The sequence below is a fragment of the Artemia sp. Qi Xiang Cuo genome, chromosome 16 (genome assembly GCF_049724085.1).
Source record: "Artemia sp. Qi Xiang Cuo chromosome 16, ASM4972408v1, whole genome shotgun sequence".
In the NCBI taxonomy this organism is placed as follows: domain Eukaryota; kingdom Metazoa; phylum Arthropoda; class Branchiopoda; order Anostraca; family Artemiidae; genus Artemia; species Artemia sp. Qi Xiang Cuo.
The window spans coordinates 31,441,193-31,464,252 of NC_142809.1; the positions used below are offsets into that span (position 1 = coordinate 31,441,193).

Genomic DNA, 23,060 nt, shown 5'->3' on the forward strand with positions numbered 1-23,060 from the left:
TTAATGCTGGATTTGATAAACTCTAATAATTGATTCCCTAGTGTAGTAATAATTGCTTTATTGATTTTTATATCCTCTTGTAATTTGATGATTTTCGATTTAAGGGTTACTTGATTGTTTTCTGGACTGCAGAGTTCATCTTGCTTAAGGAGGCGTTGGGAATTATGGGAGTTGATATTTTCACTCAATTTTTTAAATCCAAGATCGTGTTCATGAAGTGTATCCGTACCAATTTTTTGGTAATTGAGAAAAATATCAAGTTGTTTTTTCAAATCTTCTATGGCTACTTCAAGCACTGAATTCTTCTCTAACTGAGAATTGTATTTATCTCGGAGATCAGCCAGCTGTTTGATATGTTTAACACAGTCAACACAAGGGGGGACTTGGGAAGTTTGATTTTTTGAAACTGATTTCGGGGTTCTAGGTTTTGTGGCAGACTTGGGCGAAGAGCGTGGTTTAGAGCCAGGGGGTAGAGAAAGTGGCATTAAAGGTGGCTCGGGGTATGTATTCAAAGAACGGGGGGACTGGCAGCTTAAGCTCAACCACACACCACATTTTTTTCTTTCCTCAATAGCAATGCCTGCACATTGTGGATGAAACCACTGTTGACACCGACTGCACTGTTTCACTGGCGGCACAAAGTCTGCACTCAGGGCGTGTGAATTTCGTGGGCTTGGACATAATGGCGAAACAATAGATCCAGTTAGTATAGCTTAAAACTGGTCAATGACTGAAACTTGGATTATAATAACTTCCAAAAACGGGTTTCAAAAATTTAACCCAGCATAGGTGTTAACAGGTCAAATGCCAGAAAGTGACTCGAAAATGGAAGTGTGCCAAGAAAATGTGAACATGCGTATAAGTGACCCCTAATTTTTGAATAGCGTAATCACAGGTGACAAGTTCTGGATTTTTTAGCATGATTATGAGACAAAGAGTCAATCTTCTGAGTGGCATAGGTCGGCGTCTCCTCGCCCAAAAAAGGTAAGAATGAGTAAATCCAAAATGGAAACGATGCTCATTGTCTTTTTTTACATCAAAGGCATCGTCCACCATGAATTTTTTTTCTCCTAAACAAACCGTCAACGTCAAGTTTTGTATGGAAGCGATCAAAATACCCAAATTAAGGGTCAATCGGGTCCAACAAGATCTTGCAGCCGACTTGAAATTGCACCAAGACAACGCCTCGGCTCGCACCGCCTTTCTCGTGAACCTGACCAAGGCCGGCATCACAAGGCTTCCGCAGCCTCCCTACTGCCCAGATGTGGCCCCCTTAGACCTTTTAATGTTTTCTTGCCTAAAAAGACCAATTAAAGACATGCATTTTGAGGCAAGAGAGGGGATCCAAGCAGCATGCACCACGGCTCTCAAGGCTATTCCTGAGAATGCCTACCGTGACGCCTTCAATGCTTGGAAACCTTGCTGGCTGCGCTGCATTGACACAGAATGAGCCTATTTTGAATGTTTTTAAAGAATTGTAACGATTTGCTCAATAAACGTTTTTAAATCGACTCAGTTCTATTACTTTCCGGACAAACCCTGTAATTTGCTATCTATTTGGCTCATAGAACTATTATAAGACCTGGCTCGTCACGCCATCGCTATATTTAATTATTTCTTGATTCGTTACATGACGCAATAAATTGGCAGAAAATTCAAATTCAAAAGTAGCAATGACGAGAAGTATGGTGGACAATGATAATTCTGGCTCTGACGTCAGTCAGTTAGGAGAGCCAAGTATCAGGACATTTGTAAGCCGTTTCATCAAAAGTATCGGTTCCAAAAATTATAGTGAAGTCTTTTCAAAAGAGGCAAGTAGATTAGGATGTTTCTGTTGCTCTCTTAGACTGGGCTAGCATATGCAAAGTTTGATAATACTATAGGAGAGTGGATCTTGTGAGAGAAATGCTATAAAATAGTTGGTTAAATTTTTTGACCCACTGATAAATGAGATAGCCTCATTAAGAAATAGACATAGCCTACCTTTAGAATAAGAAATTCATCCTGAATCCTAATATAGGCTAGGCTAACCATTCATTTCTGTTTCAAATTTACTTCAACCCCCACCTCTCTCATCCCTAATAGTCAAATGTTTGTACTGAATTCCCCATATGTCACCTTTCAAATTCATTCAATGGTGTAGGCTATCAAAACATTAGGCCTAGCCTAGAAAATTCATTTTATGTATTTCTGTATATTTCTATAAGCCCTATAGGGCTTAGGCTATATGTGACCATTTTGGGTTGGATGCTGGATGAAGATCTTATTCTAAAGGTAGGATTGCCTATTTCTTAATGGTAAATTTGCAGGTAGCACTATAGGCTAGTTTAACTAGGATAAAAGTGAAAATGCCATTTGATACTCTTTTTTGTGCTTTTTTATAATTTAATAATTGCTTCTGTTCCAAATTGCATCTTGAGCCCCTAAAGGGGCCCCAAAGGTATTTTATATGAATTATGAAAGAGCATAAAAAAACATCAAATGATGTTTTTAGTTTCATCCTAGCTAAATTATATGGCCCACTGCAAAGTTACCATGAAATTTATCCACTCCCACCCCCCTAATGTCCAAATATATACCCTAAATTGGAATATAGGGTAAAGGCACCGATGATTCGACAGTGCAATTTTGGAACCACTGTCAAAATTTTCCTTCAAAATGGGATAGCTCTGCTTAGCCGTGACTTAGAGCGCCATCTCTTGGAGCCGTTGTTATATTTCAACAGTGCGAAATGTGGACACTATATCCGGTAGGCTACACCCAGATAAGAAAAGAACATTCAATTCGGTCAGTTTCCTGTTTTTGACACGAAAGGAGCTCCCAACAATTTTTCAGGTATGTAATGTTCAAACTGTCATTACTTGGTTATTTATTGCAAGAAAAAGTTGGGATAAGCGCCAATGTATTGAGATACATCTGATCTTCTCTGAAATGTTGCCACATTAGCTTTTTCTTGATAAAATTAAATGAAAATGGCGACGGAAATTGCATTGTCAAAAAAGGTTCCAAGTGTTGAAAATTCTTGTTCGATGTAGTGGAATACCATGTGGACTAAAAATGTTCCTTCAGCCACATTCGAGCATAAATATTGGCTTCTATCAAGGGATTTATTTCTTTGGCAAATACCTTGTAGTAACCTTGTCAAAATTTTGGACAGACAGCAACAGGCCCTGTCGAAATATAGGTGACTTTGTTGAAACTTCTCTGAACATGTAAAACAGATGAGAAATAATAGGTGTAAAAATTCCAGGAACCACTGACGAAACCATAGGCACCATAGCTGTTGAATTTACGGGTGCTTTCTGTGCAGTGAGAGATTTTGATGATTATTATTTCTAATAATATTTCAGATGAAAGAACATTTAAACAAAAGGTTTTTTTTTAAACTTTGAAGTTTTACTTACAGACACTGGATTTTTCCATCATCTGAGGAACTGCCACTTGGCCTCATACCATGCAGGGGCGTAAATTGCTATGGGGCAGGGCGTCAGTTGCCCCCCAGACCTCGTTTTGCCCCCTCCCCCCCAACCTGATTTTGCCCCCCCCCCAGATTTTTTAGATTATACCCTTATTTATCCTTCATCCGAATAAAAAATACAAATTATATCGAATACAAAATGATGCATAAGCCTATGTTTTGGACAAAACTAAGAATCTGCATATGAAAATAAAATCCACTAAATCAAATAAACTTCTTAAATTTCTTGAAATCCACTCCCGTTTTCCTAGACCCAATCACATCCGAAATGCTAGTAAAACAATTTTGTTATACTAAATTTGTTATACTAAATACTATTTGTATTTAATAATGTATATTAAAATTTTTTGTACCGATTTTGTTATACCAAATACTACATACTTGAAACAATTTTGTTGGTTTTATTACTTCTACTTTTTGCATAGTCTTTTACACTTTTATACATTAAATGAAGTTGAAGAAAAACAAAGAAACAAGAATATACATGTCAAATACACCAGGTTCCACCCACAAGTATTCCCCAAGTATTTAAACGGGTGTTGAATTGGGTTCCGACTTGCGTTGAAAACAGGTAACTTCTTTGTTGTGTCGAATTTGTAGGTGAAAATGCTCTAATTTCAGAAAATTGGAGTTTTGTACCCTTTCCAGACAAAACTTCTCATCAAACAGCTAAATTCCTAGATGATTTTCCTACATACTCAAACCCTTTTCAAACCAAAAGTCTTTAAATTAAGACTTCTAGAGTAGAAAAACTGGTTTTTTACAAAAACTGTTGAATCATCAGTTCGACACCCAATACGGGTGTCGAATTGGGGTCCGAATTGCGTCGAAAACAGGTAACATTTTTGTTGTGTTGAATTTGCAGGTGAAAATGCTCTAATTTTGGAAAATTGGAGTTTTGTACCCTTTCCAGACAAAACTTCAAACTTCTCATCAAACAGTTAGATTCCTAGATGTTTTTCCTGCATACTGAAACCCTTTTCAAACCGAAAGTCTTTAAATTAAGACTTCTAGAGTAGAAAAACTGTTATTTTACAAAAACTGTCAAATCATTGGTACCTTTACCCTACCCTGAATTGTTGATGGCAAAGTTTTGTATTGCAAAATTCAGCACTATTTTTGTTGACAGCATTTCAAAAGCTTGAAACATTAGGAAAATGGTTTATATTTGAGTTGCCTAAAAAATGAGGTTTGAGTTCTTTTAAATAAATGTTTTTGGAAAATATTATTCTTGAACAGGTTATAAATGAACCGGTGATATGTTTTTAACAACTTTTCAATATCTGAATTACTGTTGAAAACTTCTTTATAAGGCTACAAAAATTGAATACCTTTTGGTCCACTTTGAGGACTCAAGATGCAATTTGCAACAGAAGCAATTATTTAATTATGAAAGAATATAAGAAAAGGCATCAAATAATGTTTTCACTTTCATCCTAGCTAAATTATAGTGCCACCTGCAAATTTGCCTTCTTAACTATATCAATAATCAGAGAATTCAAAAAATTAGGTCTACCATAAGTTGTTTCAGTTGATGCTCTTTCCAACTGTTATATTGGGGTAAAATTCTAGACAATCTACTTTTTGCTATTTTGGAAAGTGTTTATATTAGGATTGGTGAAATTCTAGACAAGCTACTTCTCACTATCTTAGAAAATGGCTAGGTTAGGAAAATAAAACTTTCAGTAATGAATCCAGGGCCAAAAATATACTTCAGGAAGGTATTGCCAAGTAAATATGTTAACCCTCTTCTGAGTTTTCAGTCTTAGACATTTGCCTACTTGACAGTTCTATAGCCTACTCATTGGAATTTTGACAAAACAACATTATAACTTAATTTTTAGTTTCTTTTCTTCTGGTTTTAGTTCTGAAAATTCAATTCCTGCTATTTGAGTAAAATATAAGCCATATCAATGGTTTTTTTTTCCAAATTTAACAAATGTATTTGCAGATCTTTGAAACCTCATAAATTAGGATTGGGGAAAGTTGTGAAGCTAAAAATACTTTTCTTGTACTGCATTTAAGCAGAAGATTTATTTTATAAGGTTTTACTTTTATCAAACAAAGATGTTTAAAGGTCAGTGCTCTCCAGAGGGAAAAGGAGTGGAGATATGTACTTCAAAATACATTCCTGGGGCATACTTTAGTCTGTATATCCATCTCTGAAAGTTTCATTTTCCTAACCTCACTTTTTTCCAAGCTCAAACAGTTTGTGGTAATGAACTGTAAGAAATGAGCAACCCAGCTCAATAGTAACCAAAACTTAAAAAAAAAACAGAATTTTGATACCAATAGTTGTATCCAAAGAATCAGCTTATTATGCTGATTTCAAATATATAAGTTTCATTAAGTTTAGTCTTACCTATTAATGGCTATGAGCCTGAAAAAATTTGCCTGATTTTTGAAAAGGGGGAATCACCCCCTAAAAGTCATAGAATCTTAATGGAAATCACACCATCAGATTCAACATATCCAAAAACCATACTGTAGAGGTTCAAGCTTCTTTCTGCAAAAATGTTGAATTTTGTATTTTTTCCCAGAAGAAAGTTCACAGATGCTTATTTAGGCTATTTATTATTTTTTCTTTCCAAGGGGTGATTGTATCAACCTAATGGTCCCAGAATATCATCAGAGGGCTAATTCAAGCAGAAATCAAAAGTTCTAGTGCTATTTTTAAGTGACCAAAAGGATTTGATGGCAACTAAGATTCCCTCCTTGTTCCTTTTCCTCCCAAAATAGTCCAATAAAATTTTTTAGATAGCCATTTTTTCATCATGGTTGAAAGGCCCAACAACTATGTCTTGGGATATAACATGCCCCCCCCCCCCAGCCCCTGGGGAAAGGTCTAAGTTAGAAAATTTGTCCATTAGTTGCACTTAGTATTTGTTACTAGAAAGCATGCATGCATTTTAGGGTGTGAGGGGGATGAATTATCTGCTGGGGGTTTTTCCATGAGGAGGGAAGTTTCCAGGGAATGAACTTGTCAGGGAAAATTATACACTGGGGGAATTTGAGGGAATTCCTGTATAAAATTCTTTTTTATATGTCTTGCTTTCTCTCTTCTGTCTCAATTTTATGTATAGAGTTGTTAAGGGTAATTGTCATGGGAAATTTTTCACAAGGATTGAATTATGTTGAGGATATTTCTGTGGGGAGGGGATCAGAGATTAGATAAAAAACAAGTTCTTTCAACTGAAATTAAGGAGCAACATTAAAACTTGAAGCAAACAGAAAGTATTACATATATGAAGAGGGTTGCCTCCTCCTCAACGCCTTACTTTTTAAGCTACAGTTTAAATTTTGTCCCAATTTTTGAAGAGCAACTTCTGAAACACAAGGGCTGTTTAATTAGAACAATAAGAAGCTTTTTTAAAAGTACTAAGAAACTTTAGCATTAAGTGTGAGGTGTTGAGGAGGAGGCAACCCTCTTCATATATGTAGAATTCTTTGATTCAATAGTTTAATTTAGACCCAAGCACCTATAATAAAATAAGCACAAGCAAGCAATTAGCCTAATCACTCTGCCACTGCATGTCCAGGGTAAGTTCACTGATGCAGAAGGGAGTGGTGTAACTTCCGCATGTACTCAGGGTTCCACATGGGGTGGGGAGGCAGGTCTGATGTTTGGTGATGAGTTTGGCGACAGTGCCTCTTCTTTGTGTGACTCCTGATCAATTTCGCGGGCTTCTTCTGTTGGATAAGAATCAATGTGCAGATTTGCTACATGGGAGATGTCCAGATAAGCCATGTCGTTGTTTTCATTTTGAGTTGTTGGGGTACCTGGTGATATGGGGGTAGGGAAAAGGCGTTGAGAGATATGGGTTCTGTTTCTTTGCAGCCTAGATCCATTGGCGGTTTCAATGACATAGGATCTAGTATTTTCATGGCACAAAATGATTTTGGCTTTTGTCCAAGAGCTATTTGCCATTTTCTGGATCAATACTTTGTAACCCATCTGGAGTTCCTGGAGTTGCTTTGCTGATTTGTCATAGTAAGATTTCTGCCTATTCTGTTCAACCAACCTGTGCTGCATGAAATCTTTTGTTGGGACAATTCTGGGTTTTAGCTGTTGGTATGTTGATTTTTGAATTGACCAGAGCTGGTGACTCATTAGAAGCTGGGCTGGAGAAGCATAACTGTCAACTGGGCTATTCCTATATTCCAAAAGAGCAATATGAGGGTTGGCTCCAGCTTCTTTTGCTTTAGTGAGTATTTTCTTGCAGATTTGGACAGACTTTTCTACAAGCCCATTGGATCTTGGGTATATGGGGCTAGATGTTTTCAAGCTGATTCCCCAGCCTTGAGCAAAATCTTTGAATTCCTGGGAGAACTGTTGTGGACCATTGTTGGAGGATATGAGCTGGGGAATCCCAAAACGTGAAAAAATGGTTTTCATTTTTTCTGTAATGGTGGATGAAGTTTGGCATGGCAATTTTTCAACTTCAAAAAACCTGCTGTAATAATCACTGATTATGAGGTAGTATGCTCTGTTCCACTCGAATAGGTCAATATTGAGGTGTTGCTAAGGGATTAATGGTATCTGCCTGCTTCATAGTGGTTCCTTCTGGTTGTTGGCAGCAAACTTCAAACATATTTTGCAATTCTGGACAAACCTCTCTATATCTGCATTCATCTTTGGCCAGTATATGATCATTCTTGCGTGCATTTTAGTTTTGTCTATTCCCAGGTGAGCATGATGGAGTTGGTGTAGAATGTTAGTTCTCAGCATGTGAGGTATGACAATCTACTGGCCTTTCAATAGCAGACTGTTGTGGATGCTCAGTTTGTGCTGGATATTCCAGAAGGCCAAAACTTCCATTAGGCAAGACTGACGTTTTGATGGCCAGCCATCACATACAAGGGATGCAAGGGTTGCTAGTTGGGGATCTTGGCGAGTCTCATGCCAGATTTCCTCAAGTTTAGAGCCACTCACGGGTAAGGATTTCAACACTGTATGAACATAAACTTTGATATTGTTCTGCAATTGAGTGTCTGTGTCAGGTAAGTGAAGATGTGATAGTGCATCTGGTATTGGTATTTCTTCTCCAGTGCTGTATTGGACTTATAAGGGCTGAATTTGTATCATCATTTGCTGGAGCCAGGCAGATGCAGCATGGAGTGGGCTTGACAGGATAGTCTCTAGTGGGTGATGGTCAGTTGTAACAAAGACTTTGCAACCTTAGATGTAGTGGTGGAAGTGTTTGCATCCAAAAACAATGGCATACAGCTCTTTCTCCATCTGTGAATAGTTCTGCTCTGTCTTGCTTAGTGCCCGTGAAGCAAAACCAAAGATTTTGCCTTTCAAGGAAGTTCAGCTCCCAGCCCATGTTTTGATGCATCTACCTTAAGGTCCAGTGTTTTGCAATCATGTTCAAAAAAAGATAAGCTGTCTGATATGGACCTTTTTATTTCTTCCATCAATAATTTGTGGATAGCTTCCCACTTGAATTCTGTGGCTTTTGTCAGGTCTCTCAATGGCTTGTTCTTTGAAGATAGATCAGGTATGTATTTCAATAGAAAATTCAACATTCAGAGTAACGTCTGAAGCTCCCTTTTGACTTGGGATTCGGTATATCCTTTATCGCTTTTATTTTTTCAGGACCAGGCTTTATTCCTTCTTTGCTGATGACATGTCCAAAGTATTTGACCTGATCTTTTGCAAATTCGCATTTGTCTTTGTTGAATCAAATTCCTGTTTCTTTAGCTCTGTTGAGAACTGCAGTAAGCCTTTTGTCATGCTCTTTTATGGGATTTTCCATATACTAAGATGTCATCCACAAGTATTCTGATGCCTTCAAAAACTTCAAATGCTTCTTCCATTTTCCTCTGGAATTCATCTTGCACCAACATAAGGCCAAAAGGATATCTCATCCACCTGTAGCATCCAAATATTGTGCTGAAAGTTGTTAGGTACAAAGATTGGGTAGAGAGTGGTAGTATCCAATAGCCTGAGTGAGCGTCTAACTTGCTGAAAATAACTGCTCCATCTATCTTGGCAACAGCATCCTCGAAGGCTGGGATAGGGTAGTGTGTGCGTTTTATGGCCTTATTAAGGTCCATGGGGCCAATACATAATCTGACAGTTTCATCCTTTTTCTCAACCATTACCATGACATTTACGCAATCTGTTGATTCACTAACCTTTTCAATGGTGTCAAGGGATTCCAACCTATCTAGTTTGTTTTTTAGCTTCTCTTTCTTGGCTAGTGGTACTTTTCTAGCTGGGTGTACAGTTGGGGTTGCATTGTCTTTTAGATGTATCTCGCATTCTGTTTCAACTTTCCCTATGCCCTTAAACACATTAACATTTTCAGCTTCTGGGGACTGTTCAATGTTCAGAACAAGCTTGATCAGGTTCAGGTCTTTGCTTGTTTTGAGGCTAATTATGGGTGTGGTATTTGATTTGATGTGTAGAATACATGTGATTGTATAGGTCCATTTTTGTAGCTGCATGACAGGCTGCATACCCCAAGGTAGGGTATGGCCGACCCACAGTGGCTGGTGAGTTGTTGAGTGGCTTTGGTTAGCTTTGGCTTTTCTGACAGTTTACTTAAGTATTGAGATGGGAGTATGTTGACCTGAGCACCAGTGTCAACCTTAAATTAGATATTTCTGCAAAAACTTCATCACTGCTGGAGTATTTTCCAATTGCATATAGAAATACCTTTGTATCTTCCTGATTTTGCAATTCACTAGTGAAACTAGGGCTCTCTGTTGCACCATTGCCAACAGCACTCACTGCCTTGCTTCTGCAGACTTTGGCAAAGTTGTTACTCTTTTTTGCACTTTGAGCATGTTGTTTCCTTTAGCAGGGCATATGTGTTGGAGAGAGTATGTGCCACCACAGAAGTAGCACTCTGCTTTCTTATGAGGTGGATAGTATTTGCTTTTTGAAATGGCATCCACTTCTTGCTTGATCTCTTTCTGTTCGAATGGCGAGTCATGTGCATGACAAATTGTGACAGCTTGGGTAAGTGTGAGACTGTCACCAATTCCCAAGAGTTTTTCACGCAGTCTAGGATTAATCACTCCACATACTATTTTGTCTCTCACCATCTCACTTTCATCAGTATATCAACATGGTTTGACTAGAATTTTTAGTTCTGTTATGTATTTCTCAACATTTTCAGTGTCCCTTTGGTCTCGCTTTTTGAAGATGTAGCATGAGAACACTTGGTTTTTCTTAGGGGCTGCATACTCTGATCTTTATCAAATACACCTTGAATTTGTCTTTATATGCTTCTGTGAGCTCGAATGTGCTGAATATCTCTCGCCCTTGAGTACCAACGCATATGAGAAGGTATGCACATAGCACTTTCTTTGACTTTTTAGCAAGGGGACCTTTGTACATCAGTGTTGCATAACTCTCAAACTTGGTCCATTCAGAAGCAAGATCATTGGTGGTTCAGTTGATAGATGGTTGACTTATATCCAAGACTTCTGACACCATGTAGAATTCTTTGATTCAATACTTTAATTTAGACCTAAGCACCTATAATGAAATAAGCACAAGCAAATATAATAGATAATGCTACAATATACATAATAATTTGTGCTTGTTTCAAGTTTTATCGTTGCTCCTTACTTTCAGTTGAAACAACTTGTTTTTAATACAACTTGAAACAACCTTTATTTAATAGCAAAAAGTTGCTTGTCTAGAATTTTACCCCCTCAAAAATATATGTTCTACTAAAATGTTGCACCAAAAACGTGTTTTGAGCCTCATACCTTTCATCAGTCCCAATTTATAAGGTTTTAAAGATTGGTCTTAAATTTAGGAAAAAAATCCTAGGAATCAATTACAATTCTATTGAACAAGAGAAATTATATTTTCAAGAACTAAAGCTGATGAAAAGAGATTGACAATTCAAAATTAAGGTTTAATAGTTTTTGCCAGAGTTCATATAAGTATTGACATGTCATGTATGCAATCTTCTAAGCCCTGTAAACAAGATTAATCCAAAAAACTTTTGGCACAAAATAAGTTTTTAAAAGAAAAGTAAAGAACTCCATTAAACCAAAAATGAACAAAAATAGGTTCAAATAATCTACCAAGCATACAACTACCACAAATCAGTATCAATAAATAAATATAACCCTAAACCCTAAATTAATGAAACCAAAAACAAACAGAAATTAAAATAAGTCAAACTCAAAACAAGCAGAAATTAATCAGATTTGGGTTCTAAACCCTGTGCTTTCTAAAAGCCAGAATATAATTTGTACTTTACTGGAAAAAATTCAAATGAATTTACTGGAAAAAATGTGCATTGTCAGTTTATTATACATACGCTGATATTTATTCCTTAAAATGTTAATTAATTTTTGATTTTTTAAAGTTATAGAAGTGAAAACATTTAAAAGAATTTTTTTTCAGAAGTTTCTATGACAACTCCTTTGATACAAAGTGCCCTGGTCTAGAAAACAAAAAATAAATAATACATTGTGCCAACATTGTTCTTTACTTAGGTAGCACTATTGTGCTGCCTATGATGAAGGTTGACATAGTAACTTGACAATACTTTTTGAGTATATTTTTGACTCTGAATTCGTTTCTGGAAGTTTCATTCACTTAACTCAACTACTTTTCAAAAAGGCAAGATGCCCCTTAACTACAATGTTACTATGTATGCTAGCATACTCTGAAAGTGAACCATGTATTGGTCCCATATACAGAGGCACAGCTAAGGGGAGAGAGGGGCACCCCCTCTCAAAGTTCCATGTTGTGCTGGCATGTAAGTATTGGCATGTAGTGCTGATGCCTTGGAACTTTGGTCATCATAGTATAGCTTATGTGTCTGCATTTGTTGGCACACTAGACAATATTTTCAGCATATTTTGGTATCCCCCCATCTAAACTCCAAACCTTAGGTTCCCCCTGTCTATATATCTATGGCGTTTCAGAGGCAATGCTATAGCATTGCCTATAGCAAAGGCCATAAGGCTTCAGTGTTTGTTTTTTTTCCAGAGGCACTTCATCTGGGAGGGGTGGTTGTATAAACTTTAGAGGGGGCTCATTTGATTGAAAATCAGAAGTTCTAGTTCCCTTTTTAAGAATCAAAATTGATTGGAGGGCAACTACCCCCCTCCCAGGCCCTTTTTTCCTCAAATGCATGTGATAAAAATTTTGAGATACGGTAGCCATTTTTTAAAGATAGTTTAAGGATCAGATAACAGAAACTTCAGGGCTGACACAATACCCAGAGCCCAGGGGCAAGCATTGTAAGTTAGGCCCCAGGGGCATGTAAGGCTTTGGAAAATGTGGTTGTATAAACTTTGGAGGAGCACAAAGGATTTTAGATTGAAAGCTCTAGTCAGAGGGCAACTATTACCCCCCCCCCCCATCCCCTCTTTTCCCCAAATGCATCCAATCAAATTTTTATATAGCCATAACTTTAAATGTCTAAAACCTACTGCATCATTGGATTTTTACTGAAAACAAATTATATTAGATATTTTCCTTCATAGGGGAGGGTGGGGATGGTTGGTCACATTTTTGTTCTAAAAGAAAGTTTAGCCAAAGTATGAAGACCAGAAGAACGGTTTTGACATAGAAAGATGCAGCATTCATTGTTCTAGCTTCTTTGATTTTTTTTTTTATTTATGCAACAATTATTTTTTTTTACCAGGTGAGGTCAAAAGTGACCAATGTGCCCCAGTGGTGGGCAGGTTGGTCATGGACATGGAGTAGGTTGGTCACAAAATGAGTCATCTTTGTTTTACTTCCAAGACCTGACACAATTACAGTAGTAGTCTTGTTTCATTTACAAGGTGTATATTTTGCTCAAATAAAAAATTTTCAGCTTCAACTATCAACTGTTCAGCTTCAAGTACAACAAAAACTGAAAAAGATATGACTTATTGAGCTGAGTATTCCCCAAGACAAACGTCAAACACTAGTGCTTTCACAGCACGTTTGGACCCTCCAGAGGTAGTGGGAACTGGGAACTTCAAAACAATATTACTTTGAGGGACTAGAGCCTCGTCAATTACTTCTGGGAACATAAATTTCCATGTCGGAAATTTCCTACAAAGGTAGGTCGCAAGATATCTCTTGCTCATTTCTTCCTTTGCTGCACCTGCAAAGTATTTTTTCTTCTTCTTGCTGACAAATGCCACGAGAACAAAATTACCCACACTGGTTTTGTCCTTTTCAGTTGGAATGTCACCCATATCGGCATCAAGATCCAAGTCATTTTCCAAGACCATTTCTCTTTCACTATCAGAGCTTGCATTCACTTCGGCAAAAAAAAAAAATTACTTCTGTAGTCTTTTTGCTTGATCTACTGGTGTTTCTCATCTCACTAAAAATAGGTTTCCGAATTTTTCGTTTCTTCTTAGCTGACAATTCTTCAATCAAGGCATTTTTAACTGGATTATCTGTGAAAACTTGAGATTTGCCCTTCTTTTGTTTGATTGCATCAGCTTTTTTTGGCAGAGCTTTTGTATAGCGTTTTATTACTTCTGGACTAGTAGCAGGAGACACTAATGCCACAGGAGCTCAAGAAGTTGTCGAACGCCCTAGTTCTGCCTCTGACTGGCTCAAACTATCTTCTGCATCAATCGATTGGACACAGTTCTTTGTGAAATATTGGATGGCTCAGGTCTGTCGGTAACATCAGTGGCTAGGAATTCCTCATGCCAAACACAGGGCCAGATTCTAGTGACCCTGAATCCAGAGGTGATATTCATTGGAGTCAAAGCACGAAGAAAGGCAGTTCCAACAACTAATTCCGCAACATCATAAATAGAAATGGGTTGTCCTGGATTCTTTGTCATCCATGTGTCACAAGTAGCATTGTAGTATGACTTGAACGGGCCATAACAACTTTTGTTTAGTTGCTGCAGTTTATGGCTTGTGTGGGGTGGGAAAGTTTAACGCAATAATGTGGGACTTTCTCATAAGCTCAAGTGACTCATTGGTAATATGACCTGCTTGATTGTCCATTAGAAGCAGCACTGGTCTGTCAACACTTGGCTTGCTATGGCAAATGAAGTGCTCCAGAAAAAACAACGACGTTCTCTCCAGTCATCTATCTTGAGGGATGAGAAACGCCCACACTCCCTGGCAGAGATCCCTTCACCATATGTGGGAGACACTACCCTTGGGAAAATCATGAAAGTTGGGATAACATAACCTTGAGCTGACACAGTTGTACACATGGTAACTAGTACGCCTCTTTCTCAAGATGAAATCTTGCCAACTTCTTTCTTTCCCTTCTCAGCAGCTATTTTTCTTGGATTATGAACCATAGTGGGGCCAGTCTCTCCTACATCCCAAAGATCAAAAGCAGCAAAACTATATTTATACCATGGCACAAACTGCTCTAGTGTAACGTTACTAACATCAGTTGCACTTGTATGACCTTCTTCAGAGAATTTCTGGGTGTAGAGTTTTAGAGTCGAGTGGGGGATATCCATCTCGCGTGGAATGGTGGCAAATTTTCCACCTTCCAGTACTTTTTGCACAGCTTGTCTCATGACTTCTGGGGGAATGGTCCCATTTTGTGTTTTTCCATTGTAAGTCTGCATCTCTGTTGGATCTCACCTAGAAAGATGCCATAATGATAACCAAAAATAATGATAAAGACCTACAATTTAACTATAAATCCCTATAAAGAAAGCAACTTTAAAAACTGCATGATTTATAATATCACTAGGTCCAAAACACAAGAAGACATTTTTTTTTTACAGATTTTGTAAGTATTTTTGTATAGACTTTGATAGAGTATACTGAATCGTAATGGAACATAATATCACTTTGTCGCTAGTCTTTGTCTATAATTAATTAAAAAATCTTTTTCCACAAAATAAGTTTTTCAAAGAAAAGTAAAGAACTCCATTAAACCAAATTAACAAAAATAAAGTCAAATAATATAAAGATCTGCACTTATGGAAAACATTGGAATTTTCTTTTCTTTTTTCACTCAGGGCTGGACAGTGCACCTTCAAAGTGGCCAATCTGTCCCCCCCCCCCCCAAAAAAAAAAATGTCCAAATTGCTCCATACAGAACGCACGAATAAAAATACGGTTCCACAAAGAACCATTAATATTGAGAACGTGCTTCCAAGTCTAAAAGGAAACCAATTAATAGGCTGATCTACCCTGGAATCATTTCTGAGATCAACCTTCTCATTCTCTCTCAAAACAACACTAAGTCTAGCAACAATTCTGAAAAAAAAATTCACAAAAAAAAGAGAAAAGTTTTGTATACTCTTTTCATATGGAGACTACCATATACTCTTTTCATATGGAGACTACCGCAGCCATTTTTTCATGGCATGATTGCACAGTAATTCCTTACATTCAGTAGGAGTTTCCGATTTTTTTTTTCAACAGATGGCAGACAAATATCCAAGTGTTCAACCTACCCCACTGACCAACCATCCTCACCCTCCCCTACTTATTACAACATTGAAAATAAACATAAAAATTACAGTAAAATTAAATTTTGAAGTGATGATCTTTCAGCAATTAATATCATTATAGCCTATATAAAATATTCAGTTTAATCTTATTAGTTCTTTCCAAGACTGTTCAAGATAAATGTACTTTCACTGCAAACAAGAGTTTGGATACTGCCTCCTTCCCTTACTGTAAAAGTCTAAAGCCTACTGTGTTATTGACGCTTCATTGAACACAAATTATGTTACAAATATTTTCTTTCCCAGTTACTACAGCATTGAAAATGAAAATAAAAATTGTAGTGGAATCAAATCTTGAACTGATGAGCTTTCAAAAGTTAATATCATTATATATCAAATATCCAGTTTTATTTTAACAGTTCTTTCCAAGACTGTTCAAGACACATATTGTTTTCAGTAAAGCGCAAATGACGCAGTAGGTTTTAGACATTTACAGTTGAGGAGGAGGCAGTATCCAACTCTTGTTTGTAGTGATTTTTGCTTTGTTTTAAGCTTGATTTGCATATTCCGCTTAAGTTTTAATTAAATTAAGATGTATTTATTCATTTGTATTAGTACCTGTTGTATGTTTGTTTGCTATGATCATTTATTTAATTTATATTCGTTATGGGTTTCGTTTATACTCCAACAGCAAAAGATTTTGTTGGTTTTAAGTTTGATTTTCACATTCAATTTAATCTTAACTCATTTTAAGATTTATTTATTCATTCAGGTTCAGGCTCTTTTATTTGCAAACACATACAACTACAATATGGGTATGCCCGGCTGAGAGTCTAGCCCGTATTACCAGGCAACCAATAACAAATAAAAACAAAAAAAACATAATACATAACTTTATTTGTACACAATCACACTCTTTTGTAAAACAAAAAAAAAAATCGTAAGACTTACGAAGCATCACCCCAAGCCAGCAGCCAAATGAAGAACTAACTAAAACAAATCACCAAAAATAGTGAAGGGAAGCCATGGGGAAACTCTACCAAGAAAATGAGTCAGCGGGATGACCATAACTAAAATTTAAGAAAAAAAAAAAAATAAAATGATCAAAGGGTTAGTAAAAGAGTTTTTAATTGCCCCCATAGTGCACCAACAGAAAAACCAATATTAAGACCCGACCCATGGATATTCCAAAGTTTGACTATGCAGTGCCTGAGTGAGAACCTCAATCTCTCAGTGCACGCTCGGGGTTCAACATATTTAGGAGATCCCCTCGTTTCTTAATCGTGCTCACATTGGCTAAATAGTTCCATAGCATAAAAAAATTTCGGTAGAATTTTAGCAAAATACTTAACACAAAACATCATTCCATGAAAAGATAATAATAATTCCACGGGTAATATCACAGGCAGCGCAATCGCGCTGCCTAAGTAAAGAACAATGTTGGCACAATGTCTTATTATTTTTTTTTTCCATACCGGGGCACTTCGTATCGAAGGAGTTGTCGTAGAAACTTTGAAAAGGGCTCATTTGATTGGAAATTGGAGTGGCTATTGCCCTTTTTAATAGTCGAAAGTGATTAGAGGACAACTAGCCCCCACCCCACGCCCATCATTCCCCCAAACACATCCAATAAAAATTTTAAGATAGCTATTTTGTTCAGCGTAGTCGATTTCCAGATAAAAACTATGTTTTTGGGGAGGAAACTCCCCCACAGTCCTTAGGGCAAGGGTTGTAAATTATGCTCTGGGGGCATATACGGTTTTTATAGAAGGTGTTGTCATAGAAACTTCAAAAAAGGCTCATTTGATTGGAAATTCAAAGGGCTAGTGCCCTTTTTAATAGTCGAAAGCAGTTAGAAGGCAACTAACCCCCCTCTCATGCCCAGCTTTTCCCCAAACACATCCAATCAATATTTTGAGATAGTCATTTTATTCAACGTAGTTTTAAGTTCTGGAAATTAGGTCTTTGAGGATGACACCCTCCCCACAGCCCTCAGGGCAAGGGTTTTAAGTTATGCCGTGGGGCATATAAGGTTTTTATAGAACGCGTTGTGATAGTAACTTCAAAAAGGGCATATTTCATTGGAAATTGAAATGGCGAGTGCCCTCTTTAATAGTCGAAAGTGATTGGAAGGCAACTAACACCACATTCCACGCTCACCATTTCCCCAAACACATCCAATCAAGATTTTGAAGTAGCAATTTTGTTCCACGCAGTTTAAAGTTCAGGAAATTATACCTTTGAGCAGGACAATCCCCCACAGTCTTCAGGGCAAGGGTTTTAAGTTATGCTCTAAGTGCATATAAGTTTTTATTGAAATATTTGTAGTAGAAACTTGAAAAAGGGCTCATTCGATTGGAAATTCAATGGGCTAGTGCCCTTTTTAATAGTCGAAAGTGATTTGAGGTCAAGTAACACCCCTCTTACACCTTTTCCCCAAACACATCCAATCAAAATTTTTAGATAGCCATTTTATTCAACGTAGTTGAGAGTTTTGGAAATTAGGTCTTTAAGGATGACAACACCTACCCCCCCCCCCCTCATCGTTGTTGTAGAAATTTCAAAAGGGCTCATTCAATTGGAAATTGAAAGGGCCAGTGCCTTTTTAATAATTGAAAATGATTAGAGAGTGACTAACGCCCCTCTCACGCCCACCATTTTCCCAAACACATCCAATCAAAATTTTGAGATATCTGTTTTATTCAACGTAGTTGAAAGTTCTGGAAATTAGGTCTTTTAGGATGATCACCCCTCAGAGCCCTCAGTACAAGGTTTGTAAGTTATGCCCTGGGAGCATATTAGGTTTATATAGAAAGTTGTTGTAGAAATTTCAAAAAGTGCTCACTTGATTGGAAATTGAAATTGCCCTTTTTAATGGTCGAAAGTGAGGGGAGAGTAATTAACCCCCCTCTCACGCCCACAAATTTCCCAAAAACATTCAATCAAAGTTTAGAGATAGCTATTTTGTTCAACTCAGTTGAAAGTTCTGGAAATTATGTATTTAAGGATGACAAACTCCCAGAGCCCCCAGGGCACAAGTTGTAAGTTATGCACTGGGGGCATATAAGGTTTTAATAGATAGAGTTGTCGTAAAACTTCAAAAGGGGCTCATTCAATTGTAAATTGAGAGGGCTAGTACCTTTTTAATAGTCGAAAGTGATTGAAGTGTAACTAACCCCCCTCTCACGCCCTCCATTCCTCCAAACACATCCAATCAAAATTTTCAGATAGCCATTTTGTTCAACGTAGTAAAAAGTTCTGGAAATTAGGTCTCTGAGAATGATAACCTCCCCTCCAGGCCACAGGCAAGGGTTTTAAGTTATGCCCGGGGGCATATAAAGTTTTTATTGAAAGTGTTGTCATAGAAACTTCATAAGGGCTTGAAAGTGATTGGAGAGTGACTAACGCCCCTCTCACGTAGTTGAAAGTTCTGGAAATTAGGTCTTAGAGGATGACAACCACCCTAACAGCCCTTAGGGTAAGGGTTGTAGTTTATGTACTGGGGACATATAAGGTGCTTATAGAAAGCATTTTTGTTTCACAAAGAGCTCATTCGATTGAAAATCGCAAGTCCTAGTGCCCTTTTTAATAGTCAAAAGTGATTGGAAGGCTTGACAATTTTATAGTAAAGATCGATGGGGGATAATTTATTATTTTTATTGTTATTGTTGTTTAGACCAGGGCACTTTGTATCAAAGGAGCTGTCGTGGGAACTTCGAAAACGGTTCACTCGATTGAAAATAGAAAAGGATAATGCCCTTTTTAATGGTCGAAAGGGATTTGAGGGCAACTAGTCGCCCTCCCACGCTCACCCCCCCATTTGCCCATTATGTTTAGAAACTAAATGTTGCCTTAAGATTAAATCAAAGTGCAATTTGTTAATGCTAATTCCCAATAAGACATCTCAGCAGTATCCAAAGAACGGATGAGGGTATTATGTTCAAACTGTCGGGGCTACTTCAGGTGAATTAGCGGAGTTATGAAACTAAATTAAACACTATTGCTGAAAATTTTTCTCCAGCATACAAATAGCAGGCCAAACTTTAAATTAAAAAAAAACAAAAAGATTTAAAGTATTATTTTCTTTTCCCCTGAAAAGACTATGTCAATATAAAAAGAACAGTATTGATCGAAGGAGTTGTCGTAGAAACTTCAAAAAGGGCTCATTCAATTGGAAATTGAAAGGGCTAGTGCCTAATAGTCGAAAATGATTGAAGGGCAACTAACCCCCCTCTCACGCCAATTATTTCCCCAAACATATCCAATCAAAATTTTGAGATATCCATTTTGTTCAACATAGTTGAAAGTTCTGCAAATTAGGTCTTTTAGGATGATAACCCTCTCAGAGCCCTCAATGCAAGGGTGGTAAGTTATGCCCTAGGGGCATATAAGTTTTACATAGAGAGTTGTTGTAGAAATATCAAAAAGGGCTCATTTGATTGGAAATTGAAATTGCCCTTTTTAATAGTTGAAAGTGAGTGGAGAGTAATTAACCCCTCTCTCACGCCCACCATTTCCTCAAAAACATTGAATCAAAGTTTAGAGATTGCCATTTTGTTCAACTCGGTTGTAAGCTCTGTAAATTATGTATTTAAGGATGACAAACCCCCCGGAGCCCTCAGGGCAAAGGTTGTAAGTTATGCCCTGGGGGCACGTAAGGTTATTATAGATAGAGTCGTCGTAACGACTTCAAAAGGCGCTCATTCAATTGGAAATTGAGATGGTTAGTGCCCTTTTTAATATTCGAAAGTGATTGGAGGGTAACTGACCCCCCTCTCACGCCCACCATTCCCCCAATCACATCCAATCAAAATTTTGAGATAGCCGCTGTGTTTAACGTAGTTAAAAGTTCTGGAAATTAGGTCTTAGAGGTTGACAACCACCCTAACAGCCCTTAGGGTATGGGTTGTAATTTATGCCCTGGGGGCATATAAGGTGTTATAGAAAGCGTTGTCGTAGAAACTCAAAAAGGGCTCATTCGATTGGAAATCGAAAGGCCTAGTGCCCTTTTTAATAGTCGAAAGTGATTAGAAGGCTTGACATTTTTATAGTAAAGATCAATGTGGGTATAATGTATTATTTGTGTTGTTGTTTAGACCATGGCAATTCGTATCGAAGGAGTTGTATTAGGAACTTCGAAAAGGGCTCATTCGATTTAAAAATAGAAAGGACTGATGTCCTTTTTAATAGTCGAAAGTGATGGGAGGGCAACTAATACCACGCCCACCCTTCCATTTGCCCATTATGTTTAAAAACTGAATGTTGCCTTAAGATTAAATTGAATTGCAGTGTGTTATTTGCCTATAAGGCATCTCAGCAGTATCCCAACAACGACTCTGGCTATTATGTTCAAACTTTCAGGGCTACTTCTGCTCTTAAAATTTAACCAAATCAAAATAGCGTAAGTGTATCCAATCTATCAAAGAAAGTAAACATATTTTTTTGCCAATGGTGTCAAGTTTTCCATTTCAGGTCAACTAGAGGAGGTATGAAACTAAATTAAACACTACTATTTGTGTCTAGATTTTTAAAAGGATGCATGTTGTTAAAAATTGCTGAAAATTTTTCTTCAGCTCACAAATAGCAGGCCAAACTATGAGGTCTTAAAGTAACGAAAAGATTTAAAGTATTATTTTCTTTTTCCCTGAAAAGACTATGTCAATATAAAATGAACAGAAATTAATTAAAAAAAACATTTTCCACAAAATAAGTTTTTCAAAGAAAAGTAAATAACTCCATTAAACAAAAAGTTAGCAAAAATTAAATCAAATAATCTACCAAGCGTGAAACCACCACAAGTCAGCATCGATAAATAAATGAAACCCAAAACGAATAGAAATTACAATAAATAACCCAATCAAACTCAAAACGAGCAGAAATTAACGTAAGTTGGGGTCAAAACCCCCTATGCCCTCCCAACGCCAAAACATAATTTGCACCTTACTCAAAAAAATATAAATGAATTTGCGTTGTCAGTTTAATATACTTATACTGATATTTAGTAATCAAAATGTTAATATTACTTGATTTATTAAAGTTATAAAACTAAAAACATTTATATTTTTTTAAGTAATGTGCAAATTATGTTCTGGCCTTGGGAAGGCATAGCCCAACTTATGTTAATTTCTGCTCGTTTCGAGTTTGACAGTTTTTGGGGGTGGCTGTGGTTTATCAGATTTAGCCGAGATGGGGGTACTATGAGTAGGCTCAACATCAATTTGCTTAGTAGTAGGGTGACCAGAATGGGGTACCAGGGAATTTGGACTCCCAACATTAGGAGTATTAGTATCCCTGTACACCATATCATATTGAGAGCTTGACAGAAGGGGGGAGGGGTAAATCTATTGGAAGTGAGCATCAAGACTTTGGGGGAATCTGGGGAAAAGAGACGCCGGGGGTACTCTCGAAAAGAAGTTGAGAGCTAATGGCTGGAGAAGAAAGGGGTAAACCGGTGCTTCTTGTGCCAGCGCCAGTTTCCACCGTAACTTCATTTTTGGTACATTCAATAAAAAACGATCACTAGACTCAAATGAAACCGCCGAACTAGGCCTAGAAGCGTGAGCAAATTTACAACAACTTTTAAGACACGTCAAGTCTGCACATAACTGGATATGGCCAAAATTACAATTGTCATTTTTACAATTTCCAACAATGGATTGCTTGCAAAAGTGCAAGAAGCGGCACGTCTTCCCTTGTTTATAATAACATTTAGAAAAGAATTTGCAAACTATATTTGCTTTGTTAAGTAGTTTTCTATTCCCAGCCTTATTATGATTCGCAATATTCCGAACACTGCGAGCCATTTCAATCAGAAGCCAGTGGGCTACTCAATACTTTAGCTGAGCAAATAATATTTACAATTAGTTTTAGCACTATTATTATTAGAACAATTTTTACGAAGAAACTTGCTTGAGTTATACGCAAGTCCAAAATTACATTTGTCTCCTAGTTTGTACTTCCCTGTCAAAATCATGTTAACGCATTTGCTTGCTTTGGAAAAGGGGTTACCGTTTGACAGTCGAACAAACTTGCTCGCATCAGATCTGTTTTGGACATTTGTAATACAATGTTCAAATATTGGCTTAGGTTCACGGGTAATATCGGTGGTAGCACTTTTAATTGACGGTGGCTTTGCTGGCCCGGGAGAAGGGATTTAAGATTATTCATTCTCTCACGTTCGTTTTTCAGACACACTGTTTCGTGGTCTTTTACCACA

The 23,060-nt window shown here is 37.2% G+C and overlaps 1 protein-coding gene and 1 pseudogene across 2 annotated transcripts in view; one reads left to right on the top strand and one right to left on the bottom strand.

The window, feature by feature from the left end:
* Positions 1-1,664: 1,664 nt before the first annotated feature.
* LOC148942785 (condensin-2 complex subunit G2-like) overlaps positions 1,665-23,060 on the top strand; it is a 72,974-nt gene continuing 51,578 nt past the window's right edge. For both annotated transcript variants that reach the window (XM_089102077.1, XM_089102076.1), the window contains exon 1: positions 1,665-1,811. In XM_089102077.1, the coding sequence (XP_088958203.1) occupies positions 1,674-1,811 (138 nt within the window). In that variant the 5' untranslated portion in view covers positions 1,665-1,673. The remainder of the gene's footprint in view (positions 1,812-23,060) is intronic.
* On the bottom strand, positions 13,337-14,641 carry LOC148942786 (uncharacterized; annotated as a pseudogene).